Source organism: Ctenopharyngodon idella, chromosome 24 (assembly GCF_019924925.1).
Source record: "Ctenopharyngodon idella isolate HZGC_01 chromosome 24, HZGC01, whole genome shotgun sequence".
NCBI lineage: Eukaryota > Metazoa > Chordata > Actinopteri > Cypriniformes > Xenocyprididae > Ctenopharyngodon > Ctenopharyngodon idella.
Window position 1 is genome coordinate 1,310,218 of NC_067243.1, and position 22,022 is coordinate 1,332,239.

Here is a 22,022-nt window from a genome sequence, read left to right on the forward strand (position 1 = left end):
TTGTAGTGATGTTTTCATTTGTTGTATGTAGAGATTGTGGATCTCTTCTGTTGTGTTTGTCTCTTCTCCATCTTCACTCTCAGTGTTTTTCATCATCTCTCTGTTCCACATGATGTTCACTTGAGTTTCTCTGTAAATTATATTCAATGTTCTGAATTCAATCCAAACATGTTCTCAAGCTCAACTCTTCAACAGTGAATGTAAGCCACATCTTCAAATCTCACACCACTGAATGATTTACTGTCAGAGACTGGGTTGTGAAGTCTGAAAAAGTCCATTTAAATTCGTACAAGGCCAAATGATCTGAGCTTAAGTTAACTTTATTGTTCATTCTGTTTGTCACGGAGCAGAAATTTGTCTTTGACACTGGTGTCATACATATACATAAATACATCCACAGAAGTGCTTAACAACACGACACACACTGACACACAAACACAGAAATAAACAGAATTACACTATCCACATCATTCCTAACATATTTCCAAACATCCCACAACAATAAAAATTCATCTAAACAATCAATTAAAAAGCACTATATTGCCAACCGTTCTCTTGCATTATTTCAGAAAATAGTGTGATTTATAATAATCACTGCCATTGGGACAAATAATGTTTTATACACATTACTTCTGGCCAAAGGAATTTTGAGTCTTCGCCCAGATGTGAGCATTTCAAAACCAGAGTGAAGGGGGGTGAGTACGGTCTTTAAAAATCACAATTGACATTTTTCTTTTTTTTTTTTTCATAAAACGATCAAGCAAGTCCTAGAGTGAGTGTTTATGTCCAGTGATCTTATTTGCCTGATTGGAAACACTTTAGAAAACTGATCCTTCATTAATGAATAACTACACAGGAACAAATGAGTAATGCATTATTAACACTCTAGTAACTAGTAAAATTAACTATTAACCTCAAAAGTTTACAATGACTCCAGTAGTTACTAGAGAGTTATCATGTTTCTCACTTCAGAATACTGATCCAAATAATTAGTAATTCCTTCTAAAGGATTTGGTAATACTTCAGTCATTACTAGTGTGTTACCATGACCTTCACTTTAGAATTAATTATACATTATGCATCATTCATGTTAATTATGAACCTGTATATAGTAGTTCTTAGTAGTTCTCTGGGAGGAATGAAAAAACAGTAGTTACTGATTAGCTAATAGTGAACTACCACCTTCAACTGAGCACTGTTACTTACATCGTTTACAGTAATTCAGCGATGTTCTTGTAAGCTGAAAAGTCATCTTCTCCTCTGTCATTTTGAAAGCTCTGCGTAAGAAACTTTGGGTGCTTCTCAAACAGAAGACTGCGTCCTTCATAGTCCAGTCCTTCTGAGGCTTGTAGACTAGTACTCTCAGCATTAAAAGGCTGCAAATCTCGGCTGCGACGTCATCAAGCGCTGCTGAAGGCCATCTCAATCTGAAGGACCTGGAAGGCAGCCTTTGTTTCGCGCCCTTCATTCTGCCTGTTCTGAAGGATGGATCAGACGTATCCTTCGCTGCCTTCAATTACCCACAATCCTCTCTGCACGCATTTCAGAAAACATGGCGGGAAATGAGTCGACGTCAAGCACGCCCGAATTCATTATGAAATGTAAGTTAATGTTTTAATTATGTTTTGTTGTAAATTAATCACAAATTGGTAAACTACACATGCTATAAAGCACTACGAGACCACAGACGGCTGCCATATATTACAGTGTAGCAATTACATAACATAATACCATTTTTGTCTTCTTTAGAATGAAATGTTGTATTTATATTGTTTAATGGACCTGAGCTAACATGCCCTAACAAGGAACAGTTGTATTTTAACTATTGTTTTGTATTTTAACTAATGTTAACAAGCTAGGATTCATAAATAGTGCAACAAATGTGTTGTTCATTGGTAATGTTAGTTAATCCATTAAGTAATGTGAACTAATGGGACCTTAATTTAATCAGACTGATGTAATGTAGTTTGAATATTTTATTTTGACCTCAAACTGTTAAATATTCAGCTAATTTAAGCAGGACTGATATAATATTTGTTGCCATTAGTTTCTTTATGCTTTAATGTGAAGAAATATTATTCTGTAATGGACATTACTGAATAACAAATGAAAACATTTGTTCCTTGAGCCTTTAAAATATACATCATACTTTATTGCATAAACCTTTATGTTCAATATTAAATAAACAGATTAAAACAGTGTAAATTCACATTTATTTCACAATACATATTGATTCAAAGCAGCTTTACAGAAAATACACGTCTACACAATTTAGAGTGATCTGTTATCAGAGGTGACTGTGACAGTAATGTCCATTTCAGAAATGTACAGTTTAAGATAATAAAAATCATGCAGTTAGCTAACATGAATTATTTTAGGCCGAATCAATGAGCTCCTTAAAGCAATTATTACAAGTCAAGGCAAGTCAAGTTTAATATTAACTGAAGAACACAAAAAAGTCACAGGTCACTTTGACTCGAAAAAAAAAGAAAAAAAAAAAAAAAGTCTCTGTATCAGGATTCAGGACTGAGGACAGACAAAAAAAAAACAAAAAACAACAACAACAACCATGAATTAACAAATGCTATGCAGTTGATCAATGTAGCAATTGTATGATTTGTACACATCAATGAAGTGACACATAAATACAATTGCTGTAAAAAGTACATCAGCATTTTTCTGGATTTATGTTTATTAAATTTACCTGAAAAAAGTAGTCATGATCCATGCTGCTCCGCTCCGGCTGTCATCATTATTTCCTCGGAGAGGCTGATTGTTGTCCTGTGGAACATCTCCATCTTCCAAGAGGTCACCTACACCAATGCATATGTTGTGCAATATTGCACAAGCTGCAACCACCTGCAGGTAAAATGAGATCAATAATTTGGTTGTTATAAGAAAGAATGTGTAGCAATATTGTAAATCAGGTGTATCAAGTCAGCTCTAGGTCCATATTCATGTGCATACTCTGATGGTATGCCAGTGTTGTGAATGTAAAGAAAAGTGGCTGATTTTATAGTTTTTCATACATTATAAATATAACAATTGGGACAGTTGGTAGGGGCATTCAAAGGCCCTGCAAACTAAGCTGTAGGATGTCCCAGTTGCCAACCAAAACAGGATCACCAGGGTTTCCAGAGTCGGCCTCTACCCATGATGCCTGTCCATCTCCAGCACTGTCAGGAGTTCACTTATGTCCTCCCTGCTGAGACGAAAATCAGGCCTTGTATCCTCTCCACCAAAGAATCGCTGAAGGACTGGAACACTCATATTAATTCAGCTGTAGTGCTGGACCTGGACAAACAAACAAAAAAATCATACTGTCTCCATGTTTTCAGTGAACACGTTTACTGTAGCTGACTAGGTCTTACTAATATACACAATTAATACAAACAGTTCTTTCTTGCATGCATTTAAATTATGTGTAAAAGGGATTATTTCGATTGTGACATAGCCACACGCACACCTGAAGCATCTTTCAAGATGAGATGAATGATGGATGAAAAATGAAGGCTGCCTTTCAAGGATCCTTCTGATTGAGATAGCCTTCAGCGACGTTTGATGACGTGACAGCCGAGATTTGCAACCTTCCATTTGAGAAGCGCCCGAATGCTTTGTCCAAATACCCACACTTGCGGTCTTGGCCACTTGAGAGCTCGTGCACGTGACAGGAAGTGAGTGTGCAAGACTGTCCCATGTCTTAAAAATGCCAAGGTGCAGTGCCCTTAACGCACACTAAACCCACACTATCCGAAGCGGTATTCGAGGCTAAGCATATCCCATCATGCCCGAACATAGAGTATTCAAAAACTATAAGTGTGTCCCATCGGGTAATCAAAAGTTCTCTACACAGATGGGATGGAGGAGGGATGCTGATAAACTGTCAGACGCACAGAGGTAAGTCTGCTGTATTTATACCTCTTGTCATTGGTTAAGTTGATTAACTGAATCCTCTCCACCTGAGCTAATTAGGTTAATTACAGAGGTGGGTAGAGTATCCAAAAACTGTACTCAAGTAAAAGTACAAGTACTTATAGAAATATTTACTCAAAGTAAAAGTGAAAGTAATAATCTTAATAGTTACTTGAGTAAGAGTAAAAAAGTATCCAATGAAAAAACTACTCAAGTAGCCAGTTACTAGTTACTTTGTAACTATATATATACATACACACACAATACAATAGCATGTTATTTTTTAGATAGATATTTAAATTATCATAAATAATAAAGAGAGAAAACTCTTTACATGTGCTCGCGCTCATAACCGAATAATAATAATCGAATCGTGTGCGTGTGTGTGTGTGTGTGTGTGTGTGTGTGTGTGTGTTTCTTTCACACACAGCGCAGAGAAACAACTTTCTAATAAAGCGACCAAACCGCCTGTCAAGTGATAGACGAAACTGACAATGATTTTATTTTTTTTAAACTAAAATGAACGGCAATGTGAATAAAAATTCACAACCACAATGTACAGAACACCACACAAATATATAGAAGAAAATGATCTAAAAACATTAAAAATATATATAAATAACTGCAGAAAGGCCACACTGCAGATAGATATGCATTTCACACGTCGGCAAATCAAATTAAATCGGCTAAATTGCCCATGCGAGCAAGCTTTAACATCGATGCACCGAAAAACAATCAAAAACTAATTTACAGAATTGAATTAGAACAGAATATACCGTTCTAATAAATAAAAATAATTTAAAAAATGAAATAGTCAATCAAGTCACAAGTGCAAAATGCCTGAAGTGCAGGGGAGCATATATTCAAAACACAAGACACAAATAGTTAAATTAGATAACCCAGAGTGATCAATAAATAAATTAAAATTAAAGAAATTATTAAAATAACGAAAGTATAGCCAGAATTGTCTTTTTAACTGCAGAGACAATAAATGCTAAACTGGAGTGGCAGTCTTTAGCTAAACATTCACAGCATCCAAAAAAACAAATTAGAACCAGCTGAAATGTTTTGAAATCACTTGTACCCTACTTGATTGAGAGAGAAAAATCCAATCTGCCTGTGTCCGTTTGAGTCTTTTCAAAGAGCACGCTAGTCAACTCAAATCTTTTACCATTTCAAAGTGCATCCAATTCTACACTTTAGATTTTCTTATCCCAGACATTGTTAAAGATTTAATCCCTGCTGCCAAGATGCTCCTCTGTCGGTCACAGGTTCATGGAAAGTTAAACATAATCTGTCAAAGGGGTGGTTGGATTTATTCACACACATTAAAAATATTTATTAAAAGCTTCTTTCTTTTCACATTTTTATTTACAGCATTATCATAATAGGTTGTATATTAACCTATTGGGAGAGAACCGGTACGTCTATGTGAAATCAGATATTGAGCACCCCATATCTCCTCTCATAACACCTCTGAAGATTCGACTGTGAGATTGGTAGTCGAATCAGGCTCCTCCTATCGAAGCATCGAATTGCCGACTATTCAGGGTCACTCCTAAACTCTAGTGTATATGAGTTTGTCTGTTGTAAATCCTGCCCACTTCTTTGCATTGTCACACATGCTTCAGTGCTCTGAGAGTGTTTATAGTGCTGTGAGTTTAACACTTCATGACTGAGAGCAGAACAGAACACAATCTTCATCATCACACAAGACAAAAGAACAACAATGAACAAAATCACCTTCTTCATCTGGACTCTCACACTGTTTATTCAAGGTTTGTGTAATGCAGCTCCAATTATTCTCTTGAAATATTAAATGTTTATAATTTTAGATGGTAATTTTTAGAATTGATAATTTTATTTTTATTATTTTTTTCTTCTTGTTCTTTCTTTCAGAGTGTAGAGGACAGTACACTGTAACTCAGACTCCATCGATACTAACAGCTCAACCAGGAATAAACTGTAAAGCCAGTAGTACAGTGTATGATGGTGATGAGTTACACTGGTACTTACAGAAACCTGGAGAAGCTCCTAAACTCCTCATATATGATGCATCAAGCCGTTATACTGGAACTCCATCTAGATTCAGTGGCAGTGGATCTGGCAGTGATTTCACTCTGACCATCAGTGGAGTCCAGACTGAAGATACAGGAGATTATTACTGTCAGAGTGCACACTATCCAAACAGTCAATATGTGTTCACACAGTGATAAAGAGTGGTACAAAAACCTCGGTCAGTCAGATGTCACAGTGATGCACTGATACAGCTGAGAGATACTGCAGCTGCTGATGGAGGATCACAAACAACACAATGTTGTATCAAACCTTTCAAAAACATTTATTTATTTATTTTGATGTACTAAGCATGTAACACAATCTTTATATTATATAAATGTTAGTGGTGCTTGGCCCTGCAAACCTTTCCACTACAATGTAATCAAACTGCAGAAAAGTCCGTCACTTTAATTGCACTTCCATGCTTCATCACTAGATGGCGTGTCTGTTACATAACTGAGTTCTCTATCTGTCAGTCACTTTGACGTTGTGTCGATGTGATGACACTAGTGTAGTGTTTCTCAACCTTTTTTACTCGATGGCCTCCTCCTTCACCAGATCAATACTGCAGTGCCCCCCTAAGATGCCTGACATTTCCTCTTATACTGAACTTCCACAGCAAAGAGAGAAAAATGTTTGTATTTAAGCCTTTTTTATTAACAAAACATTTGTTTGGATTATTACTCTTCTACTGCATGTTTTATAATATTCTTTTTGAAAACATTTACAACTTATAATTTATAATTTATAGCTTTATAACTTAAAGAAAATAACTTAAAGAAATCTGAAAAGAAACCTGTGCTAAATTATAATACTTTGATGTTATCCAGGTCGAGTAATTGCATCTGTGCCAACAGAACGATTGAGACTCCCATCTAAAGCCTGTCGGTTCACGTCGTCCCTGATAACAAGAACTTAATGCTGTTGGACAGGCTGTCTCTGCTGTACATGCCACGGACATGAACGAGGATAGTCCCGACCCAGCACACATGCAGGAACTATGCTCGTCAACTGATTTATTAATCATTAATAATCATCAATAATTAATAATAATAATAAAAAAGTTTTCAAAAACGTAATTTCTCCTATCACTACAGCAAACATTTTGAACATGTGTATGTTTGGCTTTTTATGCAATGATACATGCAGGTCAGGTCATTGTATCTGGAATGGTAAAACATTGTTGACTTATCTTAAGTGTCTGAATTTCTCAGAAGCTCTTATAGCGCTGCAGGACTAGCCTACAGCAAACACTGAACCAGACTATTAAATGTTGAGCAAGGGATCTCATTGGCTGCAGGATCAGCAGAGACCAATCAGCCTGAGTCATTTGGTATTGATGTGATTGCTTACAGACTGCATGTAAAGGACCGATCGAAGCCTGTGCCATCTTCAGTTTCATGACTGAACTAGATTTCTGACATGACAATTCTTGGAGAGTTTGTCATGGTAATGAATATGACAATGTTAATGTGTTTGGTCTGCTGCTGTTGATTATATCTGCTGTAGAGTACAGAACTTTCCACTGCCAAAACACACACAACATGCTGCTGCTGTACGAGCAAACATGAATCACCCCATAGCAGATCTGGACAGGTGGAGCTGGGGGAGGTGGAGGGTTTCTGAAAGTACACTGCACTGCTACAGCAAACAATAGACAAGTGTTTGAATGTTGAGCAGCAAGATCATTGACTACTGATACAGCAGGAATCATTCAGTTGTGTCCTGTAGAGAATGATGTATAAATGTGTATGTCTGACTCTGTATATTTACTGTTACTGTGCTTTGGTGATGTAAAGCCTTTCTTTTAACCCTGTCAGTAAAACTATTGGACTCTGAATGTATATCGATGTGGAGTGAAGCAGAAATAGCAGTTGTTTTTAATGTGTTTTCTCTCACTCCAGGATTTAAAGAAGCGGTTTCTTTCTCCAGTGGTTGGGAAATATGCATATTAACTAATCAGATTTAGTCTGAAAGGTAAGTTAGAAAGTTCTTGCTTATAGAAGTGTTATATAAAAGTAATATGACATTCACAGTCGTGCTGCTCTTCATGTCTATGGTAGAATCACAGCCGTGCTGATATTCAGTATAACTGCACTCTTGATCATGTGAAACTGATTAAATGTGGCAGGATGAAAAAACAGCACAACACCTTCAATCTTTTAAACAACTTCATCAAGGGCGTGTAACACTAATAAAAATATGGCAGTGTGTATGTGTGTCACAGTGCTGTGTTGTTAACACACATGAACACGAAGGGAAACAGACAGTCTTTAATAAATCCACAGGAATATCATCAACCAGAGAACAGCAATCCAACAAAACTGAACCATAACTGGTAAGTAATTTTGGCTGCACAGCAGCTGTTAAAGAAAATTGTGTCATTGTCCAGCAATAGTTATTAATTTAGTTAATTTATCTATATATCAGCACTGGAGAAAACAGTGATGTCATCGTCCAGCTCAGTTCAGTTCGCATACAACGGTGTCAATGCAGGCAGATTTTCACATTTTCACAAGCTTGCAATTCGATTCGATATAAGTTATTTTAGATATACTGTATATCAGGTACAGTACATGGCAAATTTTCTCAAGAAATAAAAAATCTCTCAACTAATGCTGTATAATATACATGGGAATCAGTTGGTAATGGTTAACATGAACTGATTTGTATACAAACTTAAATTACACTTAAGGGGATTTTTATAATAATAAGTTATAATAGGCCTACTAACTTTAAAATTATTTCTACTCTAATTCTTTTTTTTTATAAACACTTAAATGGTGGCTGTCAACTTGACGGATTTATTGAAAAATGCATTACATAGGCTATTGAGAACATTAAAAATTATAATTACTATGTAATATGGTGCATATATTTAGCTAAATGCTCCTCTCTAGAGTTAATTTTTCTAGCTGACTAACGAGTTTATGGTTACTGAATATGTTTGTTCTGAGGTAAATGTGACGTTACGTTTGTTTGTTTACAAGCTCAACCTCGGGAGAAATGGCGGGGTCCACCTCGTAGCCGGAGAGCCGATGAAGTGGAGAGACACTGAATACCTAGGCGGCCGTGACGGAGCCGCAGCAATGACAGAAGAACAAAGTCATACTCACAAAACAAAATGGCGTCCACCCCCCTACAAACATACCACATAAATATAAAAAATTTCAGGTCAAAAACACTCAAAGTACAGCCACTAAACTCACTTTCACTGTACAATTCAACAAACAACTAGCGTGGCAAACAACTCTTTGGGCCCCGGACACAGATCTGTGTGGAGGAAATATCCTCAGTCTCTCTCCAAGCAAAGCTACTGTGGGTCTCTTTTACTCCAGGAGTCTGTTCCAGAAAACAAGGTTAACTTACCGTCAAATATACCCTGATTAACACAAACCTTGCTTACCCAAGGTATGCTGGTTCCAAACCCACAGTCTGGAGTAAGTTCAGTCAAACCGGAGTATGAAACTGACCACACAAAGACATTCTCAACCAAGTGCTGAATCCAGGAGTCAAGGAATGGAGAACACAAGAAATAAAGTATACAGCAAGAGGGAAAAAAAAACTTTTCAGTAAAAACCTCATCATAAGATCCATTTCATTTGGATTGTTAATCATCCACATGGACATTGGTGCTTGGACCCTGATGATTGCCGCTTAGGGCTATATTTTCAACTACAAATGATAAAATACTGCTTCTTACCTGTAAACCACTGAACCGTTTAGTTCCTGTGTGTTTAACCGATCTTCTATCATGCTACAATCCATCACGCTCTTTCAGGTCACAAAACTCTGGACTTTTGATACAACCACGAATATCAAAGTCTAATAAAGGAGGAGCTTTTTCACATTTTGGCTCAGGAAAAATCTTCCTGATAATGTTCGAGGCTCAGAAACACTCTCTCTTTTTCAGATTAAAGACACATCTCTTTATCCAAGCATTCACACAACGCTTCTCATAAACTTACTACAATTATACTGTATCTGATGAAATGTTATGATCGTCACATGATCATCTTCTGCCTGAAATGCTATGAACAGCAGCTATGCTAATTCTTCTCCTTTTGCTTCCCTGTTTCTACCTCAGATACCTTATACTGTAATCATTATGAGCACAAGTTGTTATTGCTGCTGAATCACGAACACATTCATTTCTCAACTGAGTGTGACATTAACTAACCTCATATATATTATACACTGCCCAGCCAAAAAAAAAGTTGGAATCATTTTCACACATGAATTGGCACTGACCTTAATTTCATTGAAAGTCTTTGGGACTTTACAGAGTGCTGAATGATGCAAAAAATGATGCACCTCTTGATGGAAATAAATGTTGTGATGTTATTTCCATCAAGAGGTGCATTAATTTTTGGTCAAGACCTTGTATTAACAATGCAAGAGTCCTGCACTCTGTAAAGTCTCCTCCAGCACTTCCAAAAGGCTTTCAATGAAATTAAGATCTGGACTCAGAGGTGCCGATTCATGTGTGAAAATAATTCTTCGTGCTCTCTGAACCATTCTTTCACAATTTTAACCCTGCTGAATCTTGACATTGTCATCCTGGAATATGGTCATGATGTGTCTTCCTACATGGTTGTTCAAAAAATGAAAAGCTACACACTCCATCTTTAAGGTTTAAAAGAACCGGTGCCAAACATATAACATGCTAGAAACATAATAATCACTGTAATAATGATCCATCCATAGATTCTCAAGTATTTGTCTATTAAAATGACAGTGACAGTGATATATATATATATATATATATATATATATATATATATATCACTGTCATATGGACATTATTTTGACACACTAATCTCTGACTAAATTGTAATATTGAAACAAGCATTTTCTGTAAAGTTGCTTTATATGTGTTGTTAAAAGCACTATAAATAAACTTGAACTGAATGGGATTTTGAAGATTTATTTCTCTTTTCATTTTGTAAACAGACTGACAAAAGACATTTTCAGTTAAAAGTCACAAATTCAATAGAAATGCAAATGACCTGCATGTATTTGTGAGATGATGTGTCAAAGCAGAAGTCGTCTCAAGCTGGTTTTGTGATCTTGACAATCAGTTCAATGTTCTTCAGTGGCCTTCAAGATCACAGATCTGAATCCAGCAGAAAACCTTTGGTACAATAAGAGATCTGCAGATATTATGGGATTCAATCATGTCAACATGGAGCAGAATCCAGAAACCATCTTGGAAACCTTTTATCGCGCCTTCATCATTAGATTTTACTGCTTTGCAAATGTGTTTTTCATCTTATATCTTAGATTTTTTACACTCTTGTCCCAGACTCAAACGTTGATGGATTTGATGGATGGATCCATCAAAGATATCTTAATATTACTACATTTTAAATCTATGATGACCTAAATAAACAAAGAGTGAAATAAACTGAAACAATTATTTAAAAATGATGACCATATAGTTTCAGAATCATTTCCAACTGTTTAAGAGACAATAGTGTCAGTGGAGATGATTGAGATTAAATATGAGACATGTGATGTATGTGGAAAACAGAGAGAAATAAACATAAATATCAGTTATGAATGCAATATTTGTACTGACTATGATTATGATGAAAAATGAGGCTTATTGCAGAATTAAGAGTGATTAACAATAAAACATCTAAACTAAATCTGCAAATGATTCCATTCATTTCCCTAATAATAATCTTGTTCTTGTACATGCAAATACAATTTAGCAGTAAATGTACACTGTTCTTAAAGAGACATCTTCACTATGGTGTATAAATACACTGATGACTTTGATGCCATCCCTGATCAGTCTGACAGTTGAACTGAGTTTGTTATGAACTGTAACATGACGACACATTCAGTCAGCTGCAGTATCTCAGTAAAGGCTGTTGAACTGAACTGTTAGACGCTCCATTACTGACACTGCAGTTCCACACAGTAGAAGAGCACAGTGTGTTTTAATGCTGCTGGAGCTCATGGATGTTCAGTACCAGAGAACTGAGAAATCTTCCACCCTGAACACTGATATTGTGTCATTCAGAAACACAATTAAACCAAAGAGCTGCTGCAGTTTATTACATCAACTAATAATGAGCCCAGAACAGTGTAGAATGAATGATAGAAAGTGTTCAGTGACGTTACAAAATATTAATAATGACCAAATCAATAATATACAGGATTCTGTCAATAGACTTCAGAAACATGTGTATAATTGTTTGACATGTTTCACAACATGAGGAAGTTGTTGGAAAATGTGTTTGTGACTGATCTACAGTCTTCAGGATAATGATTTAAATAGAGAGAGTCACTTTGCATTGTCACACATGCTTCAGTGCTCTGAGAGTGATTATAGTGCTGTGAGTTTAACACTTCATGACTGAGAGCAGAACAGAACACAATCTTCATCATCACACAAGACAAAAGAACAACAATGAACAAAATCACCTTCTTCATCTGGACTCTCACACTGTTTGCTCAAGGTTTGTGTAATGCAGCTCCAATTATTCTCTTAAAATATTAAATATTTATAATTTTATATAATTTTTTTTTAGAATTTATAATTGTAATATTATTATTATTTTATTCTTCTTCTTCTTGTTCTTTCTCTCAGAGTGTAGAGGACAGTACACTGTAACTCAGAGTCCATCAATAACAGCAGCTCAACCAGGACAAGAAGTCAGAATAAACTGTAAAACCAGCAGTGCAGTGCATGGTGGTGTTTATTTAGCCTGGTACTTACAGAAACCTGGAGAAGCTCCTAAACTCCTCATATATTATGCAAAAAGCCGTAATACTGGAACTCCATCTAGATTCAGTGGCAGTGGATCTGTCAGTGATTTCACTCTGACCATCAGTGGAGTCCAGACTGAAGATACAGGAGATTATTACTGTCAGAGTTACCACAGCAGTGGTGATGTGTTCACACAGTGATAAAGAGTGGTACAAAAACCTCGGTCAGTCAGACGTCACAGTGATGCACTGATACAGCTGAGAGATACTGCAGCTGCTGATGGAGGATCACAAACAACACAATGTTCTATTAAACCTTTCAGAAACATTATTTATTTATTTTGATGTACTAAGCATGTAACATCATCTTTATATTATATAAATGTTAGTGGTGCTTGGCCCTGCAAAACTTTCTACTACAATGTAATCTAACTGCAGGAAAGTCCGTCACTTTAATTGCACTTCCATGCTTCATCACTAGATGGCGTGTCTGTTACATAACTGAGTTCTCTATCTGTCAGTCACTTTGACGTTGTGTCGATGTGATGACACTAGTGTCGTGTTTCTCAACCTTTTTTACTCGATGGCCTCCTCCTTCACCAGATCAATACTGCAGTGCCCCCCTAAGATGCCTGACATTTCCTCTTATACTGAACTTCCACAGCAAAGAGAGAAAAGTGTTTGTATTTAAGCCTTTTTATTAACATTTGTTTGCATTATTACTCTTCTACTGCATGTTTTGTAATATTCTTTAATATTCTTTTTGAAAACATAATGGGCTCTAAGCAACGAGAATTCTGATGTATTTCTGCTCATACTTTATACCGGCAGGGGCGCTTCCGGTTTGTTTGGTAAACAAGAGAAACCATCAGCTGTGTGGGAGACACGCCCCTCACTAAAACAACAAAGAAAACGACGTAGTTTTATACGGTTTTAAAGTTTTATATGAGTTTATATCTTCTCCATAACCATGGAAAAGACCGTTTTCCGACGTCAAAAACAAATAAAGTCAGCGTCGGAGCACTGTAGTGTCCCGCTGTGCTCTGTGTCTTCAAGCTACAACTCCTGTGCTAGTTTTCATTCCTTTCCGGTGAAGGAAGAGATCAGGAAAAAATGGATTTTAAACATTAGAAGGATCAACTTCCAAATCACGAAACACACAAAGGTATGCAATGTACATTTCAAACCAGATGATTTTGTGGAAGGAACACGTAGGAGGCGTCTGAAAAAAGATGCTGTCCCTACAGTATATGACTGGAATCGTGAACGCCAAATGCAGCTGCCGAGGTTAAGTGTTTGGGAACGACGAGATCGACCACCGCTACCGGACTCAGATATGGAGGAAAACGAAATGGAAATTGATCGTGGACATGATTATTGTTCAGTTCCGGAGCCTGCAGCTCTGGACTCATCACTATGTGAAAATGAGGAGTTGAAGAGAGAGATAGAAGATCTGCGGAAACAGCTGGAGCAGGCCAAGGTGAATAGCCGCTTTGGCCTCCAGAGATTTGCGGGGTCTGATGAGGATATTCGCTTTTACACAAGGTAAAACCATTTTGTGATTATTATTTGCTATGTAAGCCATTAGCACAATGGTAAAGTGTTTTTTAGTCATTGTTGTTTAGTTTTTAGCTCACGTACCTCTCATATTTCTGAATAGGGTTTTACCATCCATCATTGAACATGTTCTGAATGTCTTTATAATCAAGTATCATACAAGTATCATACTAAATGTGATAAATGGGACTAAAGTGCGTAGAATGCAGGGGGAACTTGTGTGTGTGTAGTGTAATGTGTTAGGATGTGTGTGTGAGTGTTGAAGGGTGGGCGTGTACAAAGTCAGTGTAGTTTCATTATCTGAGAATCAGTTTAAGACTGTAGTAATTACCTAATTATTGTACCATGTGTTATGCCTTAAATGTTTTAAAAGAAACAATTTATTTCTTTGCAGATTTGCAACCTATAAACACATGATGGCCTTCTGGGAACAGATTGAACCTTCAACACACAGGATGATTCGCGTCACCAGCTCCAATGTCACCAGGGAGACTGGGCTATATGTGAAGACTCGGGCACTTCCTGCTATCGATGAATTCTTCCTCTTCATGATGCACCTTTCTTTGGGCCTCAAGCAGAAAGACCTGGCTCATCGCTTCCATGTCCATCAGACTACGGTGAGCCACATCATAACCACTTGGGCGAACTTCCTCTATTTTCTTTTAGGTTCCGTGCAAATTTGGTTGCCGAAAGAGAGAGTACGAGCCTACCTGCCAGAGGAATGTGAGAATTTCCGAGACACCCAGGTTATCCTGGACTGTACCGAGCTCCGCTGCCAAACGCCTTCATCTCTGCTATTACAGAGTGAGGTCTTTTCCAGCTACAAATCTCACTGCACCTTCAAAGCTTTGATAGGAATGGCACCTCATGGTGCAGTAACTTTTGTCTCTGGACTGTATGCGGGGTCAATCAGTGACCGGGAGCTGTTCAAGCAATCAGGGATCATCGACGTCCTCACGCCTGACATGGCCATAATGGTGGACAAGGGCTTCTTAATTGATAACCTGGTACCATGCAAAATCCACAGGCCTGCTTTTGTGACCAAGGGCACAGAAATGTCTGCCGGAGAGGTGAGACACACTCAGTCTGTGGCCAGGCTCAGGGTGCATGTTGAGCGCCTGATCCGGCGGGTGAAGGAACATAAGTTGTTTGACGCAGTCATCCCCTTGTCCATTTCTGGTAGCATCAATCAACTGTTTGCAGTGTCATGTCTTCTCATTAACTATCAGAATGGACCACTTGTCAAGGCATGGGCCCAGTGAGTCTACACAGTGTCATTCTTGTCTGTGTACTAAGTCTTTTAAAGTCTTTATTTGGCACATTGAAATGTTGTAAATATACTGTTGTAAATATGTTTTGGAAACTGTCTAATTTTCTTACTATGATGGCCTGTTTTTTTGCTTGCCTTTTGACTTACCACATATAGTTCGTACCAACATTATTTCATTACTGATACCTGATAATTAACATTCTTCTTGACCAGTTGGTTCATTAAAAAAAGAATTTTACAATCCAACTTTTGACCTCCTTTCTTTGTTAGAGCAGTCATAGTTAAACCTGCAATTGCAACACAGTTCTAATTCTGTCAATCTTCTGCCACCTGCTCAAATATTTACAACTATGGTGAAAGACAAGACTAAGATACAGTATTTTCAAGTGCCTTTTCTATTTATTTGAATGTTGAGTCATAAGTTATATTTATGATATGTGTCTATGATACATTTATTATGATAGTTACCTACAACATTCCTTCGCAATTATTAAAGCAAGCAAATAAATACATAAATAAATATGTACACAAAATCCCTTTCAGAGTCCACCAACAGATGGTCCATGGGCACTGAGAAAAGCTGTACTATTGTATGCTAGTCTACATTGACAGTTATGTAACAGTATAAAAATATCTGTGAAAAACAGCAGTATACAGTGTAACAGTAAAACAACAGTATGTGTACTGTATACTAAGTAACAATTTCCATTTTGTATAGACTCGCAAAAATGAACAATAGATCAGTTCAGATACTGTATAGATTTGTAAAAATAAACTAACACCTGAACTCACTGAACTGATTGAAACTGGTTAATGAACTGATTGAAACTGATTAAACTTATTGAAAGGTACTATGCCCAAGGCCATTGGAGTGACTTACTGCAAACACTTCTGTATGTAGTGGTAAAAGAAAAAATGATCTGCTCTGTCTCTAATGGTGTGCATTACATCAAGATCTTTATAAAGTCGCTCAACTAACATGTCTTCCTGAGCACAAACAACAAAATCACACCACTCTAGCCCTGTCAAGAGCATCTGACCTTGAACTTGCCAGTAGTACTTGTGCTGCCTCCTGAGTTTCAAAGCACCACCGGACATTTTTAGATAGGGGCAGTTCACATAGCTCTGGATATATATAGAAAGTTCAAAAGAACAGTGTTTATTTGCAATATAATTTATTTTGTAACATTATAAATGTCTTTACTGTCACTTGTTAACAATTTAATGCATCCTTGCTGAAAAAAAATAAAAAATTTTACTGACCCCAAACTTTTGAACGGTAGTGTATAATGTTACAAAAGCTTTGTATTTCAGATAAATGCTGTTCTTTTGAACTTTCTATTCATCAAAGAATCCTGAAAAATAAATATTGTACACAAATATTTTGTACAATTGTACACAATAAATGTTTCTTGAGCATCAAATCATCATATTAGAATGATGTAATGATGCTGAAAATTCAGCTTTGCCAACACAAGAATAAATTACATTTTAAAATATTTTCAAATAGAACACAGTTATTTTAAATTGTAATAATATTTCACAATGTTACTGTTTTTACTGTATTTTTAATTAAATAAATGCAGCCTTGGTGAGCAGAAGAGACTTCTTTAAAACATTAAAAATCTTGCCGTGTCCAGACTTTTGACTGGTAGTGTACATAAAATGGGTTACATGCAAAAACCACACCGAGATACAAAGTAAAGATAATCTCACCTTACACAGTCTGTTGTTGAATTGCTGAGTTTTCGAAACTCCATTTCTCCAACTGGGCCTGGCCTAACACCCTAACGTCAGAGACACATTCAACATGGCATCACAATAGCTACAATATGCACAGTAATAGTACAGTTCACATGTTACATGACTTACCAGTGTCCTTGGTTTATGCCAGATCTGCTCTGTGTCTGTGCAGCTGTGCACCGGAGGAACAGCAGGAATGTTTAGCTGTGAATAATGGGCAGACTGATAAAGAAGTGCAAAAAAAAAATGATTGCATAAGGCACAGCCCGCCACACAGGAACAATGGCTGCTCACCAAAACAACAGGTTTTGAGTGCTTTAACACCATCTAGGGAGAAATAGAAGCTTAGATGAGGTATTGCTTGACAGAAAAAGCATTCATAAGAAAAATAATGCAGTTTTCTGAGGCTCACAGACAAAATATGAAAATGTATTAATTTTTAACAATTTTTAAACAATTTGCTTGGATGTTACTTTTATTAAGCTGACAGGAAATTTATTAGCTTGCCTAACCATTGCCCTAACAATAACCCTACTCTCAAGTCGTGTGGTTTTTCACTTTTCTTCATGGATCTATGACAGACTGCCCTCACGCTGACCTCTCCTGTCACCTTGTCTTTCATTGACACTGTGAGGAAGGAGGACGAACACACGATTTTACACAATATCTCTATAAAAGAAAACTCACACAAACTCACAATCGAAAGTTAGCAAGTAAATCTGTCAGTCATAGTCTAACAATCAGCTAACATTAACACTAACGTTAGCTGCTACAATAACATTTCAACGTAATGACTTACCCTCGTAATTATCGATGTAGCTGGCGATATACATCTTAAATCCCTTTTCCCGTTTGCTGGAGGGGGTGGGACATGACTTCTTGACAAGTCGGTCCACATCATTGATGGTCAGACGAGGTAGGTCTTGAAGACAGCGAGTGTAAAAGAGAGCCATGTTTGCCGGTTGTCGGTCTGTCTGTCGATCAAGTGAGCTAGAATTTCGCGGTCAGTGTAACCGGAAGTGTGTCAGCCAGTATAAGCCAATCCGGAACTTTGAAGTGCATTGAGCGCATTGGTAAATTAAAGCTATGCTTTATAACTTAAAAGAAGTCCCTCTGCTAAATTATAATACTCTGATGTTACCCAGGTTGAGTGATCTGCATCTGTGCCAACAGAACGATTGAGACTCCCATCTAAAGCCTGTCAGTTCACGTCGTCCCTGATAACAAGAACTTAATGCTGTTGGATCTCTGCTGTACATGCCACGGACATGAACGAGGATAGTCCCGACCCAGCACACATGCAGGAACTATGCTCGTCAACCGATTTATAAATAATTAATAATCATCAATAATTAATAATCATAAACTGTGAGGTAAGATTAGTTTACACACATCAGAAGCCCTACTCTCTCATTCCTGCATAGAAAGACACGTGTGCAAATTCAATGGTTAAAAGCAGCACTTTAAAGGAAAATTCACTAATCACACTGATGCACATTATGACAGAAACCCTTAACAATGTTCTAACATCATAAATACAGCAATTATGATATAAAGAGACAGTAAAGCAAATACAGGATAAATGTGAAACAGCAAAACGAGGGGAGTGCGCTGTGATTGGCTGATGGTGGAGCCTGGCGTGTCTGTGACAATACCAAAATCTATTTAAAATACATTTATTTCAAACTAAGTATCCTTCAAATCCGTTAACATATTTATTAACATATCATTTAGAACTTACTGATATAAAATTATAATTAAACTCTATTTGGAGTATTTATTTATTGCACAATGCACATTTCTTAAAGCAGTGGTTGATTATGATTTGACTTTTTATCTTTAGTTAGTGTGTAATGTTGCTGTTTGAGCATAAACAACATCTGCAAAGTTACGATGCTCAAAGTTCAAAGCAAAGGGAGATATTTTCTTTTAAAGAATTCTGTTTAAGGACTACAACAAACGGCTGGTAGGGACTACAACGAGCTTCTTCCTGGATTGGTAACATCTCTAACCCTACAATTTACATAAACCCCGCCCTGAGAACACACAAGAAAGGGGGCGAGGCCATGTTATTGCAATACAGTACATAACACAAATGCAATAGCATGTCATAAAAGCAAGGTGATAACATGACAAGTTATAACCGTAATTAAACTAAACTTTACCTGTTCTGACTTCATGCAGCACACATTCTCTGGCTCTTTAGGATCTTACAAAATTAAGTACACCCCTCACATGTCAGCAACCATTTTAGTATATCTTCTCAAGAGACAATACTATAGAAATGAAACTTGGATATATTTTAGAGTAGTCAATGTGCTTGTATGGGAGTACAGATTTACTGTCCTCTGAAAATAACTCAACATACAGCCATTATTGTCTAAATAGCTGGCAACAAAAGTGAGTACACCCTAAGTGATAACAGTTGTATGTTGTTTAACCATGCAAAGCCACATGTCCTATTCATCATGTTCATGTTTTTATCTGCTTGACAGGACCATACAAATGTGTGTATCTTGTATTAGAGCAGTTAAAAATTGGTGCTTTGAGTACAATTCTCTCATACTGATCACTGGATGTTCAACATGGCACCTCATGGCAAAGAACTCTCTGAGAATTTGAGAATTAGAATTGTTGCTCTCCACAAAGATGGCCTAGGCTATAAGAAGATCGGTAACACCCTGAAACTGAGTTACAGCACAACGGCCAGGGTCATAGAGAGAAGTTTTCCGAGACGGGTTCCACTTGGAACAGGCCACAGAAGTTGAATCAAAGAAGTTGAGACCTTGTGCTGTGCGTCAGGTGCAGAAGCTGGCTTCAAAAAACAGATGCATGAGTGCTGCCAGCATTGCATTAGAGGTTGCAGAAGCGGAAGGTCAGCTTGTCAGTGTTCAGACCATACGCCGCACACTGCAACAAGACGGTTTGCATGGCCGTCGTCCCAGAAGGAAGCCTCTTCTGAAGCTGGCTCACAAGACAGCCCGATGGTGTCCAGCATGTGTGGCGACGCCCTGGTAAGGAGTACCAAGAAAACTGTGTCTTGCCTACAGTCAAGCATGGTGATGGTAGCATCATGGTCTGGGGCTGCATGATTGCTGCTGGTACTGGGGAGCTACAGTTCATTGAGGGAAACATGGATCTCAACATGTACTGTGACATTCTGAAGCAGAGCATGATGCCCTCCCTTCAGAAACTGGGCTGAACGGCATGATAATGACCCCAAACACACCGCCAAGACGACAACTGCCTTGCTGAGAAAGCTGAAGGTGAAGGTGATGGGGTGGCCAAGTATATCTCCAGAACCCTATTGAGCACCCGTGGGACATCCTCAAGCGGAAGGTGGAGAAGTGCCATGTGTCTAACATCCAGCAGCTCCATAATGTCATTATGGAGGAGTGGAAGAGGATCCCAGCAACAACCTGTGCAGCTCTGGTGAATTCCATGCCCAAGAGGATTAATGCAGTGCTAAATAACAATGATGCTCACACAAAATATTGACACTTTGGACAGAGTTTTGACATGTTCACTTAGAGTGTACTTACTTTTGTTGCCAGTTATTTAGACAATAATGGCTGTATGTTGAGTTATTTTCAGAGGACAGTAAATCTGTACTGCTATACAAGCTGCACATTGACTACTCACTTGAGAACATATAATAAAATGGTTGCTGAAATGTGAGGGGTGTACTCACTTTTGTGAGGTACTGTGTGTATATATATATATATATATATATATATATATATATATATATATATTTAAAAATGAGTTTTCTAAAAATGTTATCCTGTGTGTACAGGCCAGTTTTTGTTGTATGTGTAGAAGTTTTTCTGCTGTGATTTACGTGCATGGTGTGGATTCATCAAGCCGCGCTGATGGAAAAGAAAGATGGCGAGTCCCCCAGACTGAATTTGGATCTTCAACTTCTTATCTTCTCATCCACTTCTTATCTATCATCACTTTTCTCCTTTTAAACTCTGATGGATTGAGGTATATTTTTCTGCAGTAATTTGCATACTAATATACTAATATAATTAATAAAACATTTTATTTCTCAGAATTTTTTTTTATCTCTGCCTCTTTTTTATCACATATAAAAGTTTTACTAGAAGGGTAAATATGCCAAAAAGATTTTTTTTTTCTTTTCTATGGACTGTCTGGGTTACATTATTTTTTGCATTATCATTATTTTTCTGTAACTCTTGACTACATGTGCTGAAAAAAAAATTGAGAAATATTTCATAAAAAACTTTAAAATTGCCAGAGAAGTAAGATAACACCAGTGACAAAAACATGGTACATGCGGTCTTTAAATAAATGCACAAAAAAAAAAAAAAAATAAATAAAATAATAATAATAATAAAATAAATAAATAAATCATTAAGCTGTCATTTATGTGTATTCATAAAGTCAAAGGGTAATCTAATAATCTGGTCTAAGTTTAAATGTTAAAAAAAGAAAAAAAAAAAAAAAAAAAAAAAAAAAAAGAAATACATTTTAAGACATCTTGCCATGTAGAATGACCCTACAACTGGGTGATCACAGAATGAGTAGCAGTAGTAGTGTTCTGTCACACACAGACAGCCCAATCAATTCATCATAGAACAAAATTACCATCCAATCACAATTTATTATCGATTAGTGAAGGCGAGATAGGCGGAATCACGCTGAAAGACACAGACCAGATGCGCTCTCTCTCGCGCGCGCTGTCTCTCTTTACTTGCGCGCGATCCCAGTTCTCTCGCACAGCGCGCGATCAGTTTTC

At 37.1% G+C, this 22,022-nt stretch overlaps 1 protein-coding gene and 2 long non-coding RNA genes across 4 annotated transcripts in view; 2 read left to right on the top strand and 1 right to left on the bottom strand.

Annotated features, from left to right (window-relative positions):
- Window positions 1–302: 302 nt before the first annotated feature.
- Window positions 303–4,534, bottom strand: LOC127506604 (uncharacterized). 2 transcript variants are annotated; one of them, XR_007928085.1, is made up of 3 exons: window positions 3,467–4,534; window positions 2,705–3,294; window positions 303–1,532 (listed from the first exon to the last, which is right to left on the bottom strand). It is a non-coding gene; the product is annotated as an uncharacterized LOC127506604 (long non-coding RNA). The 2 variants fall into 2 exon arrangements; XR_007928084.1 differs by lacking the exon at window positions 303–1,532 and adding an exon at window positions 1,566–2,526.
- A 7,787-nt stretch (window positions 4,535–12,321) lies between these two features.
- LOC127506587 (uncharacterized) overlaps window positions 12,322–22,022 on the top strand; it is a 65,123-nt gene continuing 55,422 nt past the window's right edge. The window contains exon 1 of the long non-coding RNA XR_007928055.1: window positions 12,322–12,440. This is a non-coding gene — a long non-coding RNA (uncharacterized LOC127506587). The remainder of the gene's footprint in view (window positions 12,441–22,022) is intronic.
- LOC127506545 (uncharacterized) lies at window positions 13,661–15,763 on the top strand. Its single transcript, XM_051883123.1, has 2 exons — window positions 13,661–14,235; window positions 14,642–15,763. Exons 1-2 carry the CDS (start codon window positions 13,661–13,663, stop codon window positions 15,507–15,509), a joined length of 1,443 nt encoding a protein of 480 aa, XP_051739083.1. The 3' UTR covers window positions 15,510–15,763.